The following is a 23,740-nucleotide window of genomic DNA, read 5'->3' as shown; positions in this document are numbered from 1 at the left end:
AAAAATGCTGGATTAAAGAAGGGTATTTAAAGTTTTTACAACAAAATTTGTCTTTTTCCAACAGAATTTGTTTTTTCCAACATTATGAATCTCCAAAATATGAATACAGAATGTGATAATCCCAATATATGTAATCACGAAAACTTTTAGTCACACTGGACTTATTTTCTTTCCAAATACAACCTCAGAAATGTTAACGTCGTATGAGGATGAGGAATCTCTAATCCAGGGGTTAGCTGTGCCACTTTATTTTAATTGGTGATACTTTTCTAATAGTCCAGATACTCCTACTCCGACAATTATTTCCTCTCAATGCACTGTTTTGACTTTTTAAATCATGTTTTCAGACTTAGAAATGGTGAAGTGTTTTTAATAATGGCTACACCTCTAATACACATTTTAAATGCAAACAAGATGACAGAAAATATTTAATGCATAAGGAGGCATTCTCTAACTAACCTATCTCAAGTCTCCTGAGACTTATTCATGAGAGAAAATGTAGACACCTCTAGCTGGAAACTGGCTGTAATAGAAAGGGAAGAGAAACACCACCAAGCTAGTGCAACCAACCTTTCTAATATAAGGAATCCCTTTCATACCCAATGACGCCACACATTCCATAAATGTTATTTGTATTTTCAGTATCTTTTGATATAGAAAACACATAGTGGCAATAAACTAGTTTGATTTCAGTAATTTAAAAAGTTAATTTACAATTTGTTAACTGCAACAGCTTGTGCATAAAAATAAGGTACATGTGTGTATAAACATACACGTGCTCACACAAGGATATACAAGATATAGTTCAGTCTACTGACAATGTTCAACCACATATGAATTCTAGACCCATTCGACAAATCAACAGTGACCTCTGGGACTTGCAACCTACAGACTGGAAACCACTGTTCTAGGTCCTCCAGTCATTGTAAAACTCCCTAAGTCTAAGGGAAATTAAGTCACATTTATTTAACAATATTTATCAAATATTTGCTATTTATAAGGCAAGGTGCTAGGAATTTGGAAAACAGAGATGAGCAAGAGAGCTTCTCTCTGGAAGAAATTTATAATTTAATGGATAAGGATGAACACAGAAAGTTTACATCTCTTTATATGTTGGTATAATACATTGGAAAACAATTACGTTGCTGTAGCTGCTTTATTACCTGTGGAGACAGCATCATTTTTTCTTTGGAGTAAATAGCCTTCCGTGTGGCAAAGTAACTTTAGCAGCAGCTTTGGAAGCTGCTTAGTGGAACAGACACATTAAAAAGGTGAGCATCCCCTCTCCAAGGGTAGAAATTTGAAGAAGACAAGAAAACACAGAAATAGCTAAACAGCCCATATGAAACAGGGAGGCACTTCTTTTGGTGTGTAGAAATACTGAGAAGAAAGGAGGTAATAGCTACAGAGAAAGAAAGGAAGAGGGATCAAGTGCCATGGTGGCAGGAAGCTGGTAGGGGACTGGGAGTGTGTGGGGGCGAGTACCATGGGTGTTCAGGTCAGAAGGATGCTAGAGGGGGTGTGATTGTTCAAGTAAACTTAAAACATTAACACAGAGAGGTGTAAAAATCATCACTATACATTATTTTTTTCTCAAAATATACAGATCTTAGTCACCACCACTGGCTCAAGAATTAGAACATTACCAGAACCCCAGAAATGCCTTCATGGCTAAAGTACTTTTAATGTTGCTCTGAACCCACTGATTTCATCCTCATTTTATTTGGCACATGCATAGATGCCTATGTGAGCGGCTACTTGTTGGTATAAACATAACGGAAGTGGAGGATATGGGTTCAGGATCTGGATGGGTATGTGACAAAAAGGAGACAAAAGGCACAGGGAGTGAAATGTTAGGGCAACCGCGGTTCTCTGAGAGCAGGAAATGGGGTAGGAGAACGTAAGCTCAGTGGAATTGACAAATGTCTTGAGGTAGGCTTTTCAATGAGTAAGACTTAGCATATGCAGAAGGGCAGGGCACCAAGCATCCACACCCCTCTAGAAGGAAGAGCACTATCTGGCTGCAGCACAAATGTCACAGTTTAGGAAATAGAAGATGTAAATGCAAATGCTGGATTAGAAGAGTTTTCACTGGAGCAAAAGAGTTGGGATTCCTTTATGCAGACACTGGAAAACAAAGGAAGATCTTCAAGAATGGGGTCCATGGATAGGGAACATCCAGCCTGTGGACAGTATAAGGCCCATAAAATCAACACCAGCTAGCATCACACACCTCACCAAATGAGCCTGACTAAATGTAGCAGGCTAAATTTTAAGTTGATAATTTTATATGGCCCACGAGTGATATCATAAATATCCAAATGGCCCTTGGTAGAAAAAAGGTTCCCCACCCCTGCAAGTTTAGATGAACACCTTTGGGACAATTTTTAGCATAAAATGGAAGAGAAAGACGTTGGTATCAAAAGGAAGATTAAATAGGGAGACTATTCTGATACTTGAGGTGAGAGAGAAAGAAAAACAACCTCAGCAGTAGTATAAAGAATTGAATTCAGGCAGTAAAAAAGGGAAGGAACAGACATGAAGTTGTCCAAGCAGTGGAATTCACAGCACTTGGTCACCAGTTTAATGAGAGGATGAGAGAAGGGGAACATATGAGGGTCACCTACTGCTACATCTCAGGAGACAGGTAGATGAGTAAGGAACTCGAAGTTGGAGGCTGTGGTTATAGAAGTTATAATATGGTTAGTTTCAGATACAAAGTTTGAAGTGCCTTCAGAGCATCCAGGTGGGGATGTTTGTGTGTTAATGTCATGAATGAGACCTCTGGAAGTTAGTGGAGGTGACAGGAGAATTCACAGAAAGGAGAAAGCAATTGAATGTCAGTGGGTGACAGAGTATAACTGTAAAGGAGATGGGTCCTTAAATTGGTTAAAAATAGATTCTCATACAGTTATTAGAAAACAGTATTCATCAAATTCTCTGTAGCTGTTATTACAAGGTAATTTAAATGAACAATTAGGAAAATTAAATTATATTCTCAATACTTTTCATTAATTATTATCAATTTAACTTATAATTTAAGTCTAACATAATTGTACAATTTAGGCAAAACTTACTGAAATCAGGTTCACTGTTAATAGTATATAAACCTGAATTTTAACAATATAACATAGTTAAAACACCTAAGGGCTATAGTAATATATATATATTAAAAAACATTTATTTCTTATTGATTTTAGAGAGAGAGGAAGGGAGAGGGAGAGACAGATAGAAACACTGATGAGAGAAAACATCAATTGGCCGCCTCCTGCATGCCCCCCACTGGGGATATGGCCCACAACCTGGGCATGTGCCCTGACCAGGAATCAAACCAACGACCACTTGGTGCATGGGTCGATGCTCAACCACTGAGCCACACTGGTCAGGCAGTGATATTTTGATTTAAGTTTTTATGTACTTAAAAATAAAACCAAAATAAAAAAGTATAAACATTTTAGACATTATAAATGATAGGCTTTATTTATACATCAAGATTGGGATGGAAGGGTATGACAATTAAGAATAAAGAGTCAAGGAGGACTTCTAGTGTTGGGCAGGATGGAAAAGAAAGCAAATGGAAATTCTTTCAATGCATAACTTTCAAAGGTCAAAGAACTGCATAATTCAAACATTTTAAAGGCAGTGAAGATGTATGAAAGCAACAAAGAAAATGAACTAACAGAGAGGAGACCTCCAGAAGTGGGCAGGTGGCATCAGCTGCTTTATTATCTGAGGGCATCTGCAGTTCCGGGAACAGGTGACAATCCAGCTTGGTCTAGACGTGAGTTTCATAGGGCTGCCATAGCTAAGTACCACCATGAGGTGATTTAAGCAACAAATTTATTCTCTGACAGTTCTGGATTCTGGAGGTCCAAAATCAAGGCGTCAGCAGGGCCACACTTGCTCGGAGACTCTGGGTAGAACCCTTCCAGCCTCTTTCAGCTTCTGGTGGTGGCTGTAAGTCTTTGGCAGCCCTTGTCTTTCTGCTGCATCATTCCAGCTTCTGCCTGGGTCTTCCTATGGCATTTTCCCTGTGTGTCTCTGTTTCTGTTGTCACTTCTCTTTTTCCAAAGACATCGGGCATATTGGATTAAGAGTTCCTCTTACTTCAGCATGTTCTTCTCTTACCTAACTACATCTGCAGTGATGTTCTTTCTAAATAGTCACATTCTGAGGTTCTGGGAAAGGACATGAGTTGTTGCTGTGGGAAGAGGAGGTCTGATTCCACCTAACACAGGACAATGCTAGAAAAAAGGGAAGCCAGAAAACTTTTGGGTATTGAAATGATCTGGTGTGTTAATTTACAAACTCCAGGGGCCCCAAGTGCCTGATTACCATTTTCCCTCCCGATTCAGTTGCTGATTCTGGAGGCTTCATGAGAGGCTCAAGATTTTGAAGAGAAAGACTGAAGCCTCCATTGCTTTGCATTATTTGGAAGAAAAGCTTTACTTGAAGAATGGAAACTGCTCAAACTTCAATTAGATACATGCCAAATTTAGGAACATTATGGTGCAGGAGGCTGGAGAACAAATCTCAAAAATAGTAAAAATCTGTGAATCAGTCATCCAGGGAAGGGAATATAATAGCTATACTCTCAATTAAAATTCTATGCTAATTGTTCCTTAAAGACATCTTAACCAAAGGTTGACTGTTGCTATCTTATGCTACAACCTACATCATCTCAATTTCTGTGAATCTGGAAAAGGCAATTTATCACTGGGGGAAAAACAATATAACATTTGATCTTTACAGTGACTTTCAACTCTGTCTGGCATGAAAGAAAACATATTGTATATATGTCAGGATGCATAAAATGTGATCAATAACTAAGAAAAATCAGTCAATAGAAGTAGACTATTAGAATTAGAAAAAAGGACCTTAAAATAACTATAATCAATATGTTCAAGGAAACAGAGTAAAAGATTGAAAAACGGGATGAGAAGGAGAACTTTAACATAAAATTGGAAAATATAATAAGAATTAAATTGGCATTCTGGGACTGGAAAACACCATATCAGAAATTAAGTACCTCATATTTTGGTTAACAGCAGACTGGACAGAGGAAAAGACATGTTTAGTGAAATCAAAAACAGAAAAATAGAAAAGAATGAAACTGAGCACATAGAGAACAACGATATGAAGGGGCAGAGGAAAAGTCACATGTGTAACAGTAAGATAATCTCACACTGGTGAAATTGGGTACTAGAAGGAGCAAACAAGAGGAATGTGGCAGAAAGAATGTTCTAGGAAATAATTTCAGGGAATTTTTCAAAACTGATGTGAATTTTTTGTCCACAGATTTAAAAACCTCTGGTAGAGTATTATGCTAAGGGAAATAAGCCAGTCAGAGAAAGACAATTATCACATGATCTCACTTATTTGTGGAATATAATGAACAAAATAAGGTGAGGAACAAAATAGACCCAGAGACATAGAAGTAGGGTTCAGACTGACAAGCTTCAGAGAAGGGGATGGCAGGGGAAGGCAGGAGAGATAAACCAAAGAATTTATGCATGTAAGCATAACCAGTGGACATAGACAACAATGCTGGGGGCAGGGAGGCAGGAACTGGAGGAGGGTGTCAATGGGGGAAAAAGGAGAAACATCTGTAACAAAAATAAATTAATTTAAAAAATAAAAAAACTTCTGGTAACCCTAAGAAAGAAATATGTAATGGAATTCCTTCCTATTCTCATCATAGTCAACTAAAAATTAAAAACAACCCCCCCCCCAAAAAAAAACCATATAATCTTCAAAGCTAAGAAAAAAGACATACTGCCATCAGGGAAACAATGTTAAAAATCATGGCTAACTTCTCAATGAAATCATGAAATCCAGGAATATAAATATGAATGCTGTTTTTAAGGGGGGAAAAAAAACCACTAAAAAAAAACTAAAAAGAAAACCTGCTTTTAAAAAAATATATATTATTTAAACATAAATTTAAAAAAATTATTTATTTATTTTATCTTACCTTTTGTGACAGCATGGATGGACATGGAGATTATTATGTTAAATAAAATAAGCCAGAGAAAGACAAATATGTAATCTCATTTATGTGTGGAATCTAATGAACAAAATAAACTGATGTACAAAATAGAAACAGAGGCATGGATATGTGGAACAGACTGACAGTTGGCAGAGGGGAGTGGGGGAGGTACTGGATGAAAGAAGGTGAAGGGATTAGCCGAATAACATATGCATAGCACGTACACATGGACAACAATGTGGTGAAGGCCAGAGGGAAGTGGGGGCGGGGCTGGGTGGAGGTGGGCAAAGGGGTGGGGATGGGGTATCTGTGATAGTGTCAACAATTTTAAAAAAAGTAAAAGAAAAGAACTGCCAACATAGGATGCTCTATTCAATGGGTAGATCCTTCAAAACTAAATGTGATATAAAGGTACTCTCAGGAAAAAAAGCTTGTGGAATTTGCTGGCAGTAGACCTACATACAAGAAATACTGAAGAAAATTCTTCAGGCTGAAAGACTCACAGATGAAAGTAATGAAGAGCTCTGGACACTGTTGACTATCTCTAGCAAATATCCCAGCAAAGCTCTGCAGTACTATATATAACACATATAATAGTGAATTATATAGCAACAGCAAAAAAAAGTGTGAGGGGGGAAATTAACTTAAATATATGCAAGATTGCTGAATGTAAACAAGAACCAACTTAAAATAGTTTGTAGTAAATTAAGATTCCTTTAGTAACTTATATTGGAAATTCTAAATGAATTATATTAAGAAATGAAATAAAACTGTTGAGATGGGTGGTAGAATAGAATAAAAAAATTCTCAATTCCAAAAGAAGGCAGTAAAAAAGGAGGAATAAAGAATTAAAGAACAAGTTGGATGAATAGAAAATAAATAGCAAATAAGAGAAACAGGAAATAGTAAGTAAACTGTGCTCCAATTGGGCAATTTTCACGATACATATATTTAAAAAGTACTCATATCCACAGTACATGAGGAACTCTTAAAATAGATATTAAAAAGGTAATCAATTCAAAGAAATGTGCAAAAGGTTTGAACAGACACTTTACAAAAGTATGCCCAAATTTCCAATAAGCATGAAAAGAAGCTTAACTTCATAATATATAATGGAAATGCCTATCAAAATCATAATATAATACAACTACACACTCATAGAATGTTTAAAAAACAAACAAACAAATGTTGGCAAGGGTGCAGAGCAACTTAAACTGTCACACATTTCAGTAAAACATAAATTAGTTTAACCACTTTGGAAAACTGGTTGGCATTAACTACTAAATCTAAACATATGCTTAGCCTATGACCTAGCAATTCCATTACTGTGTATACATCTAACAGGAATTAGGATATATGTCTGCCAGAATATACATACAAGAATGTTCATAAAAGCTTTATTTATAATACTTAAAACTGTAAACAATCCCAATGTCCAACTCTAAGAGAACTGATAAATTCTGATATGTATACAAAGGAACACTACACAGTAATACAAAGGAATAAACTGCTGCTACATCAAAGAGTGGAGATGAGCCCTACAGCATTATACTGTGGGGAATAAGCTAGACATGACAAGTAAATAATGTAAGATTATATTTTTATAGTGTACCAGGATAGGCAATACTAATGGACACTGAAAGAATCCATATTAATTAGGTATGTTATTTATTAGGATTAGGAACAAGGGGACTTTCTGATATTGTTGCTTTGGGTGATAATTACAGAGATGTAAATATGTAAAACTTATAAAGCTGTACACTTAAGATATATATGTATCCACAACAACACACACACATACACACACATACATAGTACACCACACATAGTAAATTACCTGCCTTAAAAATCTGTGTGTGTGGGGTGGGTGGGCGGGTCCTGAAATAATTGTTTTAAATGCTTTTTCAAAAATAAGAAATAACTTGTCCTTATTTTAGAATGTTTGAAAAGTATAGAAAGATAAAAATAACATTTGCAGTTTTATAATTAACAATGAGAGTGAATTTTTTATATTTATTAAGCATTTCTAATTTTCTATGAAACATCTGCTACTATATCCATTATACATTTGTTTTTAAATATTTATATTGTGATGTTGAATGAGTTCTTGTAAGAAAACCAATATTTGGATTGTCATATTTGCCATCTTATTTTCCTTTTAACTTTGTTTTTTATGCTTCTTAATCCAAGCACTTAACAATTTTTATTTTAGTCTAATTCTCATATATTCTATCACTTTATTTTTTTTAGTAAAACCTTACTCATCCCCATACAGTAGTTTCTTTAGTTTTCTTTTTCCACACGACTATTTTACTCATTAGTGCGTGTGTGTGTGTGTGTGTGTGTGTGTGTGTGTGTTTGCATTCACATGCACACATGTGAAAAGAGACTCTATTGACCTTTTTTATTACTTCATAGGTCTTATAGCTATTTAGTGAAAGTCCTCCAGGCATTGATATTTTGATGGCTGTCATTTTTAGTTAAGATTGTTGTTCTATAAGTTTTGTTTTGCTTTTGTTATTGATGTAATCGTTGATACTTGAGTGGGAAATTGCAAGAGGCTATATGAAAGACTGTCATCTAGGTGTTATAAATCATGAATAAATCATTCTAAAGAAAACTAAATTATACTTGGAAAATTGTACAATGTAGTATTAGTGGCTTTGCCAATAACACTGCACTGCCATTAGTTGCATTGGTTTTCCATTCAGATTAGAAAATCACGAAAATCACTTATTGCCCTGGCTGGTGTGGCTCAGTTGTTTGGAACGTCATCCCATATACTAAAAGGTGGCAAGTTTGATTCCCCGTCAAGGCACACATCCAGGTTGTGGGTTCAATCCCCTGTTAGGGGACATGTGGGAGCCAATTTCTCTCTCACATTGATTTCTCTCTCTCTCTCCCTCTCTGTTTCTTCTCCAAAAGTCAATATAAAAATTAAAAGAAAAGATAATCACTTATTTGCTTATTTGTAATCTATTTAGAATTAATTTCTAGGAGTTGGTCTATTTCCAGGATGGCTTTGTTACTTATTCAAGATTAGGAGTTTTCCTTAAACTTTCTGGTTACTCAACTTTTTAATACTTCATTCTTTATAAGGTCATTGATAGTTCTAGAATACTAGGTTTGGCCTAAGCCATGTCTCTCTTAGCTTTTACACTTTGCTGCCCAAGAAGCTACTAAGAAGCTATGGGTATTTCTACTATTTGTGTCAAGACATTCTGCTTATTGAACTATCTATTAGGTTTAAGTTACTATAGACAGTGAATAAGGTAAAACTTTCTTTTCTGAAATGAATAAAAAATCAATATTTCTTACCATTTCAACTCAAAAGTAGTTGGCTTATGCACACTGCCTGATGAAAGGGCTTAAGAACATTATAGGGGGTGGGCAAAAGTAGGTTTACAGTTGTGAGTACACGAAACATGAAGTATATTCTTGTACTATTATTTATTAATTATTGTATTATTTTCCCATAAAAACAACTATAAACCTCTTTTTACCTCTTCCTATATTTAGAGACCTCTTATACATATGTAGTAGTTACAGATATGGATCAACTACTGGAGGTCTTTTTCAAGGTGGGGATTGAGATGCTAAAAGGATTTTTGAGTAAATATGAAATAAGGTCAAAAGTAGAGATTAGTGACTATTTGAGGATCTAGTATTGCATTTTATAGCATGCACAAAATATTTTAGGATTTATTTTTGTTTTTGGTATCTTTGACTTATAAAATGATGATTATGTAATACAAATATGATGGAGATATTTTTAAAACTATAATACTCTACCATTTTAGTGCAGTATATTAGTTAAACTCTAGACAAATATAAATTTAATTCTAATTTTCATTGTTTAATTGTTATGTGATCTTGAACAAGTTATTTTGTCTCTCTAAATCTTGGTTTTATTATCTTTAAAATAAGGATAATTAGTGATATTGAACATTGTTTTATATGTCTATTGGCCATCTGTATGTCCTCAATGCCACTAATCATCAGAGAAATACAAATTATAAAGACAAGGATATACCTTCTCACACATGCCAGAATAGCTACCATCAATAAATCAATAAGCAACAAATGCTGGAGAGGATGTGGTGAAAAGGGAACCCTAGTGCACTGCTGGTGGGATGCAGACTGGTGTAGCCACTGTGAAAAACAGTGTGGAGTTTCCTCAAAAAATTAAAAATGGAACTACCATTTGACTTAGAGATCCCACTTCTGGGAGTATATCCTAAAACAGAAATCAGAAAGAGTATATGCACCCCTATGTTGATAGCAACACTATTTAGAATAGCTAAGATCTGGAAACAGCAAAAGCATCCCCCAGTAGATAAGTGGATAAAAAAGCTGTGGTACATTTACACAATGGAATACTATGCGGCTGTAAAAAAGAAGGATCTCTTACCTTTGCTACATCATGGATTGACCTGGAGATTATTATGCTAAGTGAAATAAGCCAGTCAGAGAAAGACAAATATTCCTTGATCTCACTTATTTGTGGAATCTAATGAACAAAATAAACCGATGAACAAAATAGGTCCAGAGGCATGGATGCACAGAACAGAATGACACATCTTAGTGTGTGTGTGTGTGTGTGGGGGGGTACAGGCAGAGATTAAACAAAGAACATATATGCATATCCTATGGACACAGACAATCATGTGGTGAAGGCCTGGGGTGGGGCAGGGGCTGGGTGGTGGGGAGAAATTGGGGGAAAATGAAGGATATCTGTAATACTGTCAATGATAAATAAATTTTTAAAAAGATCATTAAGAAAAAAATTAAGGATAGTAATAGTGCTTCCCTCATGGAGAAGAATAATGTAGGAAATGATATCTGGTGTCAGGTAAGGTTCCAAATGGTGGAGGATTAAGGAATGGTTTCCAGTACTAGAATAAGGAACAGATTCTGAGTAGAGAAATCACATCAGGGTGCTCATGTGAGAGACAGAGAGCCACAGCAACAGGTTTAAAAGGAGGGTTTTGCAGACTGTTTCCATAGAAATAATGTTTCCATGGAAATAAATTAAAGAGGTTTTCCAAGACTATATCTAACTAAGACTCCCAGCAGGAAAAAAATGAAAGAACTATTTCAAGGAGAAGACACTTCAGACAACAAGTAGTGGGACAAGAAGAACATTAGTATAAAAGAGGTTATGTAAGAGCCCTCCTCTCTAACAGGTTACAGCCACTATGCCCTTGACATCGTGCACTTAAATTGCAGCCTCAGCCTTATCCACTTCAAATGAAACAATGCATCTGCTTACTGTTGCAGGTCTTGTTGTATTGGCTGTTCTCCTGCGCAAACCCTTCCAGCCGGCACTGAAAACGATGCTGCCAAAATTCTTGAAACCAAGGGTTTCGGAGGTTGGTTTCTGGCCGGAGCTGCAGATAATAGTCATCAAACCACTTGACATCGGGAGATTGAAGCTTGATTGTGATTCCACCAACAGCTTCTCGCTGATATCCATCTGTCACATCATACCTGTCAGCCCAGCCATCACTGTGGGGAAAGAGAAAACCGCTCATCTTAGAACAAATAATTCCATTGGCTTTCCTTTTGAAAAGATGTCAACAAATGGCTACTTCAGGCCACACCATGGTCCTGCATTACACCTATATGATTATTGAGATAGTAGCTTGTTAAATAAAAAATGCAAAACACGATGGAAACTTTGGGTGTTGCCTTGAACTGCAGAGAATAACCGAATGGAGTTATTTTACTGGTTGTAAAATACAATATATGCTTGGAAGCTGCATAAAAACACCATTAACACTATTTACTGAACATTTATAACTAGGTCAAGTTAACTTTAAATACGTTTTTTTTTTTTTATCCTCACCTGAGGACATTTTTCCATTTTTTGTTCAGATGGAGTGGGAGGGAGAGAGAGAGAGAGAGAAACATCAACGTGAAAGGGACACATCGAGTGGCTGTCACCCGCACAACCCAACCAGGGCCAGGGACAAACTGCCACCGAGGTATGTGCCCTTAGCGGGAACCAAACCCGCGTCTCTCTGAACTGCAGGCTGACGCTCTAACCACCGAACCAAACCGGCCAGGGCTAAATACTTTTTTTCTTTTTTTTTTTTTTGTACAGACAGAGTGGGAGGGAGAGAGAGGAAGAGAGAGAGAGGGAAACATCGCTGTGAAAGGGACACATCGAGTGGCTGCCACCCACACGACCAACCAGGGCCGGGGACAAACTGCAACCGAGGCACGTGCCCTTAGCGGCAACCGAACCCGGGTCTCTCCAGACCGCAGGCGGACGCTCCAACCGCTGAGCCAAACCAGCCAGGGCAATACTTTTTTTCTTAATAGTAATTATTATAATGATCATAAAATTAGCATAAAATATTTCTAAGACATACTTATTATTAATTTAAGCAATCTGTGATGTGATACTCTTTTTTTTTTGACATTTTACAAGTGAATTATAAAAGGTTAAAAAATGTTACTGATTGATTATGGATATTCTATTAAACATTGATTGGTCAGGGCCACAAACTGAAGTCCTTGCAGTGCATAGCTCATATATTCTTACCTATCCTACAAATTTCTCTAATGTATTTTAAATACACGTATGAAATTATGTTCTATATTAGAGTGATTGAAAGAGCATCTTAACAATGTGCCATCAAGGATGGCATCAGGGAACATGCTCTGCAACACTGCTATCATTCTGTGCACTGATCACTCAAGGTGATCTAGGAATTTTAAAATAAAGGAGCTAAAATCAGAGAGATCCTGTTACAACGGTCTGAGTATAACAGAATGAGAAGTAACATAGACTTATTAGAAAAACACATGAGACACAACGTTGGAAATAAAAGATATGAAATGATGTTTGTATCAAATCTGTTCACACCTTAGGACACTCAGGAAAAAAGACACTGTCTTTTCCCACCCTCTCTCCCACTGGAATTTGTACAACTTGTGCTGTGTGTCTGCTGGGACCCAGTGGTGCTGGCCTTCCTTTGAAGAGGTGCAAGTGCTCTTTCAAGAAAGATAAAGTCAAGGGAAAATTTAACATTAAAAAACAAAACATCCAAGAGGGAAGAATGGGATAAGAAAAGGGTTGACTGGAAGAACAGAATGGAGCCTCCTGAATGCTTTATTTAAGTGCTTGGCAATAATTTGGGTTAGGGGGAGTGGGCACTGGGGAAAGGGTGAAGGAAAAGATTTATGTTAACAATCCTTGTTTACTTTATTGGCATCAGCTATTTCTATTTATCAGAATGTTAATTTCCTTTTATCATCCTTCAAATGCGTTTTTATCCTTTCTACTTTATTTCTGCAGGCAGAGAGCACGCTCCAACATTTTGCATATACAATCAGTACCAGGGGAAGGACTATGTAAGTAATTAATTAACGTAAGTGTAAAAAGCATTTTGTTTTTTCCAGTATACTCTTTTATAACAACTCTGACTTAAAACTTGATAGTGAAAATTGTTCCAAAGGTCAAAGATTATGCATTAAGATAGCATAGGGGCTTGAGACATCTTGAGATATTTCCTATGGCCTCAGTGGATGGAAGAAGAGAAAAAAATTAAGCTGTTTCTTTCTCTCAGTCCTCTTTGACAAGAAGGTATTTCATTAAAATGATCTATGGTGAAATTTCAAAAACTTTTGTGGCAGATCAGGAACAAAATAATAATGCAATATGTTTTGTCCCAGTGTTGAATTTTGTTACTTCACACATTATCTTCCCTCAAGATTCTCATTTTCAGCTACAGAAGATTTTATTTAAAGCTGACAAATTGAAATGAAGTGGGCTTGTTTGCCTCATTTTCTCCCTCTGTTTTGGAGGATTTATTATATCGTTGCTATGAGAGTGTGGGTCTCATTGGCACTGGAGGAGATGCATGGGCGTGCTGTGAGTGGGACAAGAAGCAGCTCTGTTTGTCAAGCACCCATTCTGCGAAGAGAGAGTTTAAACTGCTCCTTTTGTTCACACTAGCTTGCTCTCGTGCAATGCTGTGATTATGAATGTTACATAAGACATGTAAGATGATAATGGGTCCAATTTACCGTTCATAATTCATTCACTGAATTTAATGGGGATTGGAAAAGCCTACCCTGATAAAGTTTTTTGGAGGTTATATTTCCATAAAATAGTGTCAGAACCAGAGTGTGTTAATTTCCTCATTTCTCATCGTGTTCTTTGGCTTTCTTCTGATTATTATTTTTTTAATCCTCACCTTAGCATGTGTTTTTATTGATTTTAGAGTGAGGGAGGGAGAGAGGGAGGTAGAGAAAGACACTTATGTCAGAGAAACATTGATCTGCTGCCTCCTGTATGCACCCCCACCAAAGATCAAACCTGTGTTGGTCAGGGCTTTGGCTTTTTTTTTAAGGTATAAATCTCTTTTCCACATTTAAGAATTTAGCCAGTGATTATATTTTATTAGGAGCCTCTAAGTTAGAGTTGTGGGTTTAAAATAATTTCGGCCCATATGTTTTTGTTCAACAGTAAAATAAAAATCATAGAGGAGTTTGTATGTAAACAGAAAATTCCAATATCTATGTGACAAAACAGGATTATTCTATTAAAACTTATTGGGGATTATCTGCTATGTAAGTCTCAAGAAAGTGCCTTCCATGCTGGCTAAGTTAGATGGTGCTGTATTGACCTTAGTTTATTAAATATTAACCTTTTCATAAAAAGGTACTTCTAAGATTTGTGTTAAAATGATAGGGTATCTCTAAGTAAGAAATAATAAATTAAAAAGTAAAATGAAATACCAAGAAAACTTGAGCTTACTTTTCTACTATCCAGTACATTCTATTGCATTGATAGAGTGGACTGCCGAGATTCTGGCACTACTTTAATACCATTGGGTGACAAATATGTTACCAAATCAGGAAAAAGGGGGCAGGAAGAGAAAATAAACTGGGAATGTACCACATTTAAGACACTTTTCTAGATTTTGATTGTATGTGTGTATGTATGTATGTATGTATGTGTCAATCTCCTATCTAGCTATCAGTCCGTCCGTCCGTCCATCCACCCATCCATCCATCCATCCATCCATCCATCCATCCATCCATCTATCCATCCATCCATCCATCCATCCATGCAGCCAGCTATCCAGCCACCCATTCACCTAATTTCTCTCTCTTTTCACTGGGGGGTATTTTATCCATCTCCTCTAATTCATTTCATTATTTTCTTTCCAATTCTTTAATAAGGAGTCAGTCCATCCTCTATATGCAGATCCTCTATTTTCAGATTTGCCTATTGGCTAAAATATATTTTTGTGTTTTTTAAAAAAATCAATTTTGCTGTTCAAAATAGCCCCAAGCATTGTGTTACTCTGTTATCCAGAGTTTCCAAGTGCAAGAAGGCTGCACTATATCTTACATAGAAAATCTATATATTAAACCATCTGCATTTGGGCATGAGTCAAGTGCTGTTTCTGTGAGTTTAATGTTAATAAACCAAAAATATACATAAAATAAAGTGTTTTCATACTGGAACAAGCATAAGCAAGTTCATGTTTTGACTCAGTTGATGAAAATGTTGTGACTAGAAACTCATGGCAATTTATGTCTATATTTCTCGCAGAAGCAATGGTCAATATTCACTTATTCAGTGTTCAGTGCACAGTTAGAACATAACTACCGTGAATAACAAGAATTCAGTGTACATATAAATTCTTAATTTGAATGTTCTTTTAGTCAGGCATTCAGTCTTTCTTTAGCTATAGAAACAGAGTAACTGATATTTGAAATGGGGGAAAAAAACATTTTGAAATTACTTAGGTTGTCTTAACTAAAAGAGGACTCTTCATTACGTAACAATTCTCAAAACACCTCCTTAGTAGATACCTTAGATTCCTTTAATTCTTCCCTGCAGACATCTTAATGACGTCTAGCAAGAACTTATTTTCATTTGCCCCTAAGATTACACATATACTCCTATTCTATGATCTACCTTCCTTCTTTCTCCTCTCAAACCCCAATTCCCATTATTTCTCATAATTATCAATACATAAAAGTTTAATTCTTATCTGTTTTCAACAGAAGGTTGTTGTTTAAAACAAAATTAACTCTGGAATCCTCCAGTCAAAGTTTACCTTCTATTTCTCTTCAACTTTTCTTATTTTCTTCAACATTTATTGAATATGCACCTATCTTGGATTAGATTATTTTGTGGCAATAAACAGTTCCAATATCTCAGTGGTTTAAAACAAAAATTTATTTCTTGCTCAGCCTTTAGGTTCACTGCAGAAGGCCTATAACTCTACTCAATGTCATCTTCATTCTGAAATACATTCTGAGAGCAGTTTCCCTCTGGAACATGATCTATCTTGTAGAAGGGAAGACGAGAAAGCATAATGGAACCACACCATGGTTCTTAAGTAGGCCGATTAGAAGTGACACACATTTCATTGGCCCCAGCAAGTCATAAGGGAAAACCTGACCTAAATGGGACAGGTGTGTATATTTTTCCCACAGAGAGCATCAATTAATATAGTGAAGAAAAATGCAATCTACTACATGTGCCGTGTATTGAAATTATAATGAAACTGAGAAAAAATATAAGTGAAATAGGTTTTAGATACAACACTGCAGAAGCGCACAGTCTAGAGGGAGAATGAGAGAGGAGAACATACAAATAAATAAGTGATCACATACAAATGAGTATTGTTATAGGTATGAACCAAATGTACCAGGAGAGAAGATCAGTGAATAATTGACCACTCTTCGTAGGATGATACGATTTAAGACTGAAAAATGTGGATAATAGAGCAATAATTATATTTTGAAATATTCTAGATAACAAGACGGCGTTTGGGAATCAGTGAATAGTGAATATTAAGCATCGCCACTGCATTCATGCACAGGAGAGTGAACTAAGGAGAAAGTAAGCTGAGGAGGACCCATGGTGAGTGGTCTTTTGTGCGATTCCACGAAAATGATGGACTTTATCATTCATGTAACAGGGAGTCAGTGGTGGCTTCTAAGATGGGAAATGATATGAAGAGAGATGAGAATTGGAAGTGGTAGCAGTGTGAGTGGCAGCTCAGAGTGGTTATAGATGTGTGTTAGAGACCTAAGATAGAAAATATATTGCATTGGTGAAGAAAGCCTATGCAGGATTGATTTAAAACAGTAGCAATGGGGATGATGAGCCTTAATTCCTAGGACTAGATGTGTGGATAAGAGGGAGTAAGGTTTTTTTTTTATGATTTATGGGAGAAAATGAGTGATATTGTAGCTCAGTGCCCTAGACTGTAGAATTGGAAGAGATCAGGTTTGGGTAAAAAAAATGAAGAAAATGAGTACAGGTTGGGGTCTACCACAATCAGATTTCCCTTTATATGCTCTCTACCATTTTTCTCCTGGATTTCTATCTAGTCACTACATATAAAATTGATCCAAATGTTAAAAAATACAAGTTAACACTTTTCTTATATGTGGTTCCAGTACCATATTTAAACCATCCTATTTTGCTTATGTATTTGTAGGCTAATAGGTGTTGGCACTCAAAAAAAAAAAGATCAATCATGATAATTATAGAACTATATAGAACTGATACTCTATTATATCCTTAAAACATAAATATTTTAATTTTAAAATTATTATTTTTATCATTCATTGTATTAAATTACTGCTACATAAAGCATACAAATAGTTATGGCTATAAAGTAATCACTGCAGGATCTACAACCACTAGATTTATTATCAAAATGCATTTCTGAAATGTGGAAGCCCCTGAGAGCTTCATGCTAACAAGAATAAAAAGAACTATTGGAAAATTACGAAGAAAAAAGTTTCATGAATTGTTGAATGTTAATGTAGGGAAGCTAAATACCTTTAAAATTTGTCTCCCTTATGAAAATATAAAACTTTACAATGTAGACAATATAATCTGTCCTTCCTTTTTTATTTCTCATTTATATATGTTATAAATTACTGACATGGAAAAGAGAAAAATATGTGTAGCATGGAATGATCCATTAGTAAGTCTTCATGTTCTAGTTATTTCAATTTATTAACTCAGTAAGCATTTTGAATGCCTCCTGTATGCATTCAAATGGTACAGATACTGTGGTAGATTCTAATACATGCCCTTAACATGGCATGGCCTGCTTGAATAGGGATTGAGGACTTCCAGACCATTGGAAGTTTCCTCAGTTATACTATGGACTGAACATCTTCTTTCCTTTTATGCAGTCTGTGCAAATTCATTAGGTTTCCAGTCACCAAATCATCACTTACTGAAAATTGCACTCCTGTCTTGCCTCCTGAGATTATTCCCTGATCACCTCAGTTAGTATTCTGGGTGTTTTCAAACTCTTAGTTCTTACATTTACAATCTCCTGATTTATTTACATGGAAGGCTCATCACATACAATGGGTAGGCTTTCATTATTTGAACTCTCAAATGGCAACAGGATTATTTAGCATAAACTCCACAGAGTTCTTGGGGAAGCATCGGCCATGAGCAAACAACCTAAATAAATCACCTCTAAATCTGTTTCAAAAGGAGCAATACCAGACTAAAAATGTAGGCATCAGAATACCTATTATTCCCATAGGCATCACATTTGTATTAGGGATGTGAGCGGAGTGCATAAGGGGAAACAGGAGGGAACTCTCATGGGTGTGCCAGGACACAGTTATTCTTGCTCACTGAATTCTTTACTCTTGCTTACCAGGATGGGATTGCTGCTGCTGACACTAACCAGACACACGTTGTGTGTTAGAGACATAGCATGCTGATCGTTATTTCTCAACTATGTCACACTTTCACAGCTCCACGCTTTCAAGCGTGCTATTCCCTCAGCACAGAATGCCATCCTTGCACCTCCTCCCATGTTTCTTGATTTGATAAAATGCAATTCATTCATCAAGAAGACAGACTGAGCTTGAATGCAACTTACAAAAACCTTTCTCAAGCTCCCTTGAGCTGAATAGTTCCCTCATCTCTGCTTCCAAAACACTGTGACATTTATTCCTTTATTCACTGAATAGGTATTGGGTAACTCATATTCTAAATGTGGGGGTAGAGTGGTGAACAAGAAGACAAGATTTCTGCTGTCAAAGAGGTAACATTATGACGCTTTTAGTTTTGAATTTATCATCGTATTAAGGTTAGATATATTCATTTTCTCCAAGCAGAATATAAATTTTATGTTTTGGATGTCTCCTCATATTTATATTTATTATAATGTCTGGCACATATTAAACACTCAAGTGATGTTTGCTATAACTTATTAGAAAATTAGACTTTAAAAGGCAGACTTCACATGATAGAGAATTTTGTTCAGACAACTGCATATACTCATTTTAATTGAGAAAACAACACTGTCAGATATGCCTTATAAAATGATTCTGAAAGGCTAAATTGGTTTCCCCTCCAAAATGGTCTTCTCCCTTCTCTACCTGATGCTATTAAGGTTAATGAGAACATTCATTAGGCCACATCCTAGCATTTTTTTTCCCAAAATCTGTTCACAGCCCACATAATTATTATGGAAACTGCTGTTCTACCTACATGTAATCATCATCCTGCCAAATCTCTCACCAATAGCATTTTAACAGATATTTTGGGACGTTTTTTTCCTAATAGTGGGAGTCTACTGACTGCTTGGCTGTCTTCATATAATATTCCTTTTTTTTTTCTTATCTGCTGAGGGAGTAGGAAGTCTTAGAATCTCTAAATAATAGTGAAATGCAAAGAAGGATATTATGCTTTTAAATAAAATTTCTAAAGAGTATGTACAAGTCAGCAACAATGAACTGTTTAATTCTAAAAGGAAGCCCAATATAGAATTTGTGAACAAATGGTTAGGTTATTTACTGAAAATCATCTTATTTCTTGAGTTTGTAAATCTTAGTTTTTCCCATTTTTAAGCCTTCACATAGAATTAAGTTGATGTGGATTGGAGGAGCTATATCAGAACATTCAAAAGAAGGATGAAAAGTCAGGTACCTAACGTTTGCTATATGTCTAGCATAGGACAGGTGATTGCTACTTTTCCTAATTCTCTTCAGATCATAGAGGTCGTTATTATTAGCTCTACTTTTTTTTTTTTTTTTTTTACCACTCAGGAAACCAAGGCTCTGAGGAATCAAGTAATCTACTCAAAATTTCACAGCAAACTTAGAGGGGATTTAAACCCAGATTTATCTAGCTCCATAACTTTATGCTTTCTATATTTCACAGAGCCTCCAGAGTAATGGCATGCAGTGATGCTAGTACTGAGAAAGGTTTCTTAAGGGAGATAATATTTAAGAGACATTTATGGAGGATGGGGAGTACAGGGTTGGATCTGCACAGGTAGTATTCTCTCATGGCATCCAAAATTCCTGCCACCTGGTCCACACACATACTTTCAGCTTTTCACAAACCTTTAGCTAGATAGGTGCTTCTGTGAAGGAATTTTCAAGATGTAATTAAGGTCCCAAATAAACTGACCTTTGAATAGGGAGATTATTCTCAGCAAGACCAACCTAATCAGGTGATCTCTGAAAAGGGACTGGCTCTCCCTGGACAAAGAGCGTCAATCATGAGAGAGGTTTGGCATAAGATGTCTGGAGGAAAATCTCCGCTGCTGGCTCTGAAGAGGGAGGGAGCTTTGTGTAAAGGAATGCTGGTGACCTCCAGGACCCGACAGTGACCCCTGGCTAACAACCCGCAAGAAAACAGAGACTCTGGTCTACTTCCTAAGGGAACTGAATTCAGCAAAACCTTGAATGTGATTGGAAGCAGAAATTTCCATAATGGTTCCAGACAGTAATGCAGCTGGGGCAACACCTGATCTCAGCCTTTTAAATGCTGAATGGTGAACACACTTATTCCATGCATGGACTCCTGACCTCCAGAAAGCATGAGATAATAAATGAATACTGTTTGAAGCTGCTAAATTTGTGGTAATTTGAGATACACAGCAGTAGAAAGTTATTACCAACTCCTCACTTCTACAGTTCCTCACTTGGAAAGCCAAAGATGTTAATGTTAGAAGGAATACAATCTTAGGAGGTCTGACCTAATTTTTGGTTTGGTCAGAGTACACTGACTCCCAAAGACTTGGGAATTATATGAAATGATGGAGAGTATTAAACATATTAGATAGATGGAACATCCAGCCCGCCTCAACGTGGGCTCTAGGATGGGAGGCACTCTCTCCTCTGGTTTAAAGTCTTATCCCTCCAAGAGTGTTTCCTCATCATACACATCCTTCACAGAGGAGAGCCCGAGAAAATATGTGTAAATAGACTATTTTGTGAATTACACAATCCATTGTTTCTCTTGGCATATTATAGTCATTTGAAGAATTGCAAAAATTGAAGCAATTGCATACAATGTGTAATATGGTAGGCTAAATGGTTCCGTTAAATAGAGAAAACACGTTATAAGTAGGGTACCACAGCTTTATATAACCTTTATGTTTTCTCATGAAATTTCCTTGCTTAGAATAACCTTCCAGTTTTCAATCTGCAAACTCCTCTCCCACTGAATTGGACTAGTTTATCTTATTATATGCTGCTAAGCAAAGCATAGTGTTCAAACAGTCAACAATTATTTTTTGAACATCTATTAAATTTCAAGCAATAAGGCAGACTATGATAGTGTTAATAAATATATCTGTCCTCATTTGTTTTCCTGCCTTATTTCTTATAACAGGTCACAGGGGACTTCATAATTTTCAATTTAATATATTTTCCTCATACTTTGCTCAACCTGAGCCTGCAGTGTTTGAGCCTATTGAGCAACATTGCCAGTTTCTCTGCAGAGAGCTAAATATGAGGAGTAAACAGAAGGAAAAAACACCCACTCCCAACCTATTCTTCAGCATCAGAACCCAGTAAATGAAAACTTATAGAATAACAATGATCACATATTTAGGGTGTGCTGTCTGCCAGGCATTGTTCTAAGTACTTTACATATATGCTTAAACTCTGCCAGGTGTTATATATAGTATGATCTATGAGGTAGACATTTTTACATCTTCACTTTCACATGAGGAATCTTCAGTTTGTTTTTTTTTTTTATCCTCACCCGAGGACATTTTTGCATTTTTTGTTCAGACAGAGCGGGAGGGAGAGAGAGGAAGAGAGAGAGAGAGAAACATCGACGTGAAGGGACACATCGAGTGGTTGCCACCCGCACGACCAACCAGGGCCGGGGACAAACTGCAACCGAGGTACGTGCCCTTAGCGGGAACTGAACCCGGGTCTCTCTGTACCGCAGGCCGACGCTCTAACCGCTGAGCCAAACCGGCCAGGGCGGAATCTTCAGTTTGAAAAGGAGTAAATCACCCAGTGATAGAGAGAATTCAAACTCAGTCTACCTAAATCTAGAAACCAATACTGAGCCAATGCAACCTATTTATGTGGTCTTTGATCTAAATCCATGTCCATAGTCATCTGGTTTTGTACATGAAAATGTAAAGTGAAGAGTTATTTTAATTTCTATTATACACATACACACCCAGCCCCCACACAACTTGGAATGATTTTCTTTTTTATTTCCTCCCTGAAACTGTAAACAAAGAATTGCTTTAAACCACTGCATTCATCTACTGATAAAATGCTCATCTTTGTAGTGTTAGAAAAGTTATGAAATAGTTTCACTGTTCACAAGGAAAAGAGCTATTAAGATGCTCAAGAGACCTTGATATCTGTTCATAAACACAGAATGGACTGTCTTCAATTCCCATTTCACTTTGAGGCAACATGTTTTTCCTCGACAAAATATCCCCATGACACACACCAAAACCAAGTCTATTGTTAACTTCTCACATCTACCAGATATGGTTTACCATTGAACACTTACAAGTTATAGAAGACCAGTAAGTAATTGAACATTGTTCTGGGTGTGAGACTAAGCTTTAGAAATAGTCATGAAATAAGAAACCTGACAAGTCAGAACTTGAAAGCCTCAAAAATTTAGATGCCACGTGCCCAATAATTAATCCAAATAGACTGAAAGTGTAAGTCACATATTAGAACTGACCAGTGACTTCCATTTCTAGCTATGATAGATTGGACAGACTTCCTCTAAAAACAACTAGAAAGGATATATATATATATATATATATATATATATATATATTTAAGTGTATTTATGCTATCAGAAAGCTAACTGGTCAGCCAGAACTCTAGAGACTGAGATCCTGGAGAGGAAAACAACTGAACTGAGGTAAGACTTAGCCTTTGAAGTATGTGACAGTTCATGCAAGGCAAGGATGAGAGAAGGGCCGAGAAGTTGGAACAAGGCAGTAGGTGAGCCTCCAAGGCTGAAACAGCTTATTGACTGGTCACCTGCGTCAGGCAGAACTACCCACTGAAAACCCTGTCTGGCAGGGCCAGCAGCTTGGCTCAGCAGACAGGGCAGCTGGCTGTGACCTCCACTTGGTGTAGCTAAGAGGAGAGATGTGATCTGTCAAGGCTTGAGTGCTGTTTGCTGTAAAACCCACCCTCCTTCTCTCTGTTTCTATTTGATTCTTAGTGGTCAAAACCCACAGATTTCCCCAGTTATCTCTGTGAGACGAGACACAAGTATGCCTTCTAGGAGGCACCCCACAACAGTGGGGGAGACATCTGGTCTCTTTTTTTATCCTACCTGAGAAACTATAGACCCAAGGAGGCTCTCTCACTGTGGGCCTGTGCCACCCTAGGGGAGGGGTGATGAGGTCAGAGGGTAGCTGTTCCTCTTACCCTTCTGAATGTGATCCTTCTCAGCTGTGTGTTCCATGGGGGCTGCTTCAGCCTCATTCCTAGATTCTG

General features: G+C 36.7%; 1 protein-coding gene across 3 annotated transcripts in view; it reads right to left on the bottom strand.

Moving 5' to 3' along the window:
* GRM5 (glutamate metabotropic receptor 5) overlaps nt 1–23,740 on the bottom strand; it is a 508,001-nt gene that overhangs the window by 142,972 nt on the left and 341,289 nt on the right. For all 3 annotated transcript variants that reach the window (XM_036259412.1, XM_036259414.1, XM_036259413.1), the window contains exon 4: nt 11,262–11,497. In XM_036259412.1, coding sequence (XP_036115305.1) covers nt 11,262–11,497 — 236 coding nt within the window. The remainder of the gene's footprint in view (nt 1–11,261; nt 11,498–23,740) is intronic.

Source organism: Molossus molossus, unplaced genomic scaffold (assembly GCF_014108415.1).
Source record: "Molossus molossus isolate mMolMol1 unplaced genomic scaffold, mMolMol1.p scaffold_m16_p_13, whole genome shotgun sequence".
Taxonomy (NCBI): domain Eukaryota; kingdom Metazoa; phylum Chordata; class Mammalia; order Chiroptera; family Molossidae; genus Molossus; species Molossus molossus.
Note: the sequence above shows the minus strand (reverse complement) of the source record. Positions and strands in the feature narration are given on the sequence as shown.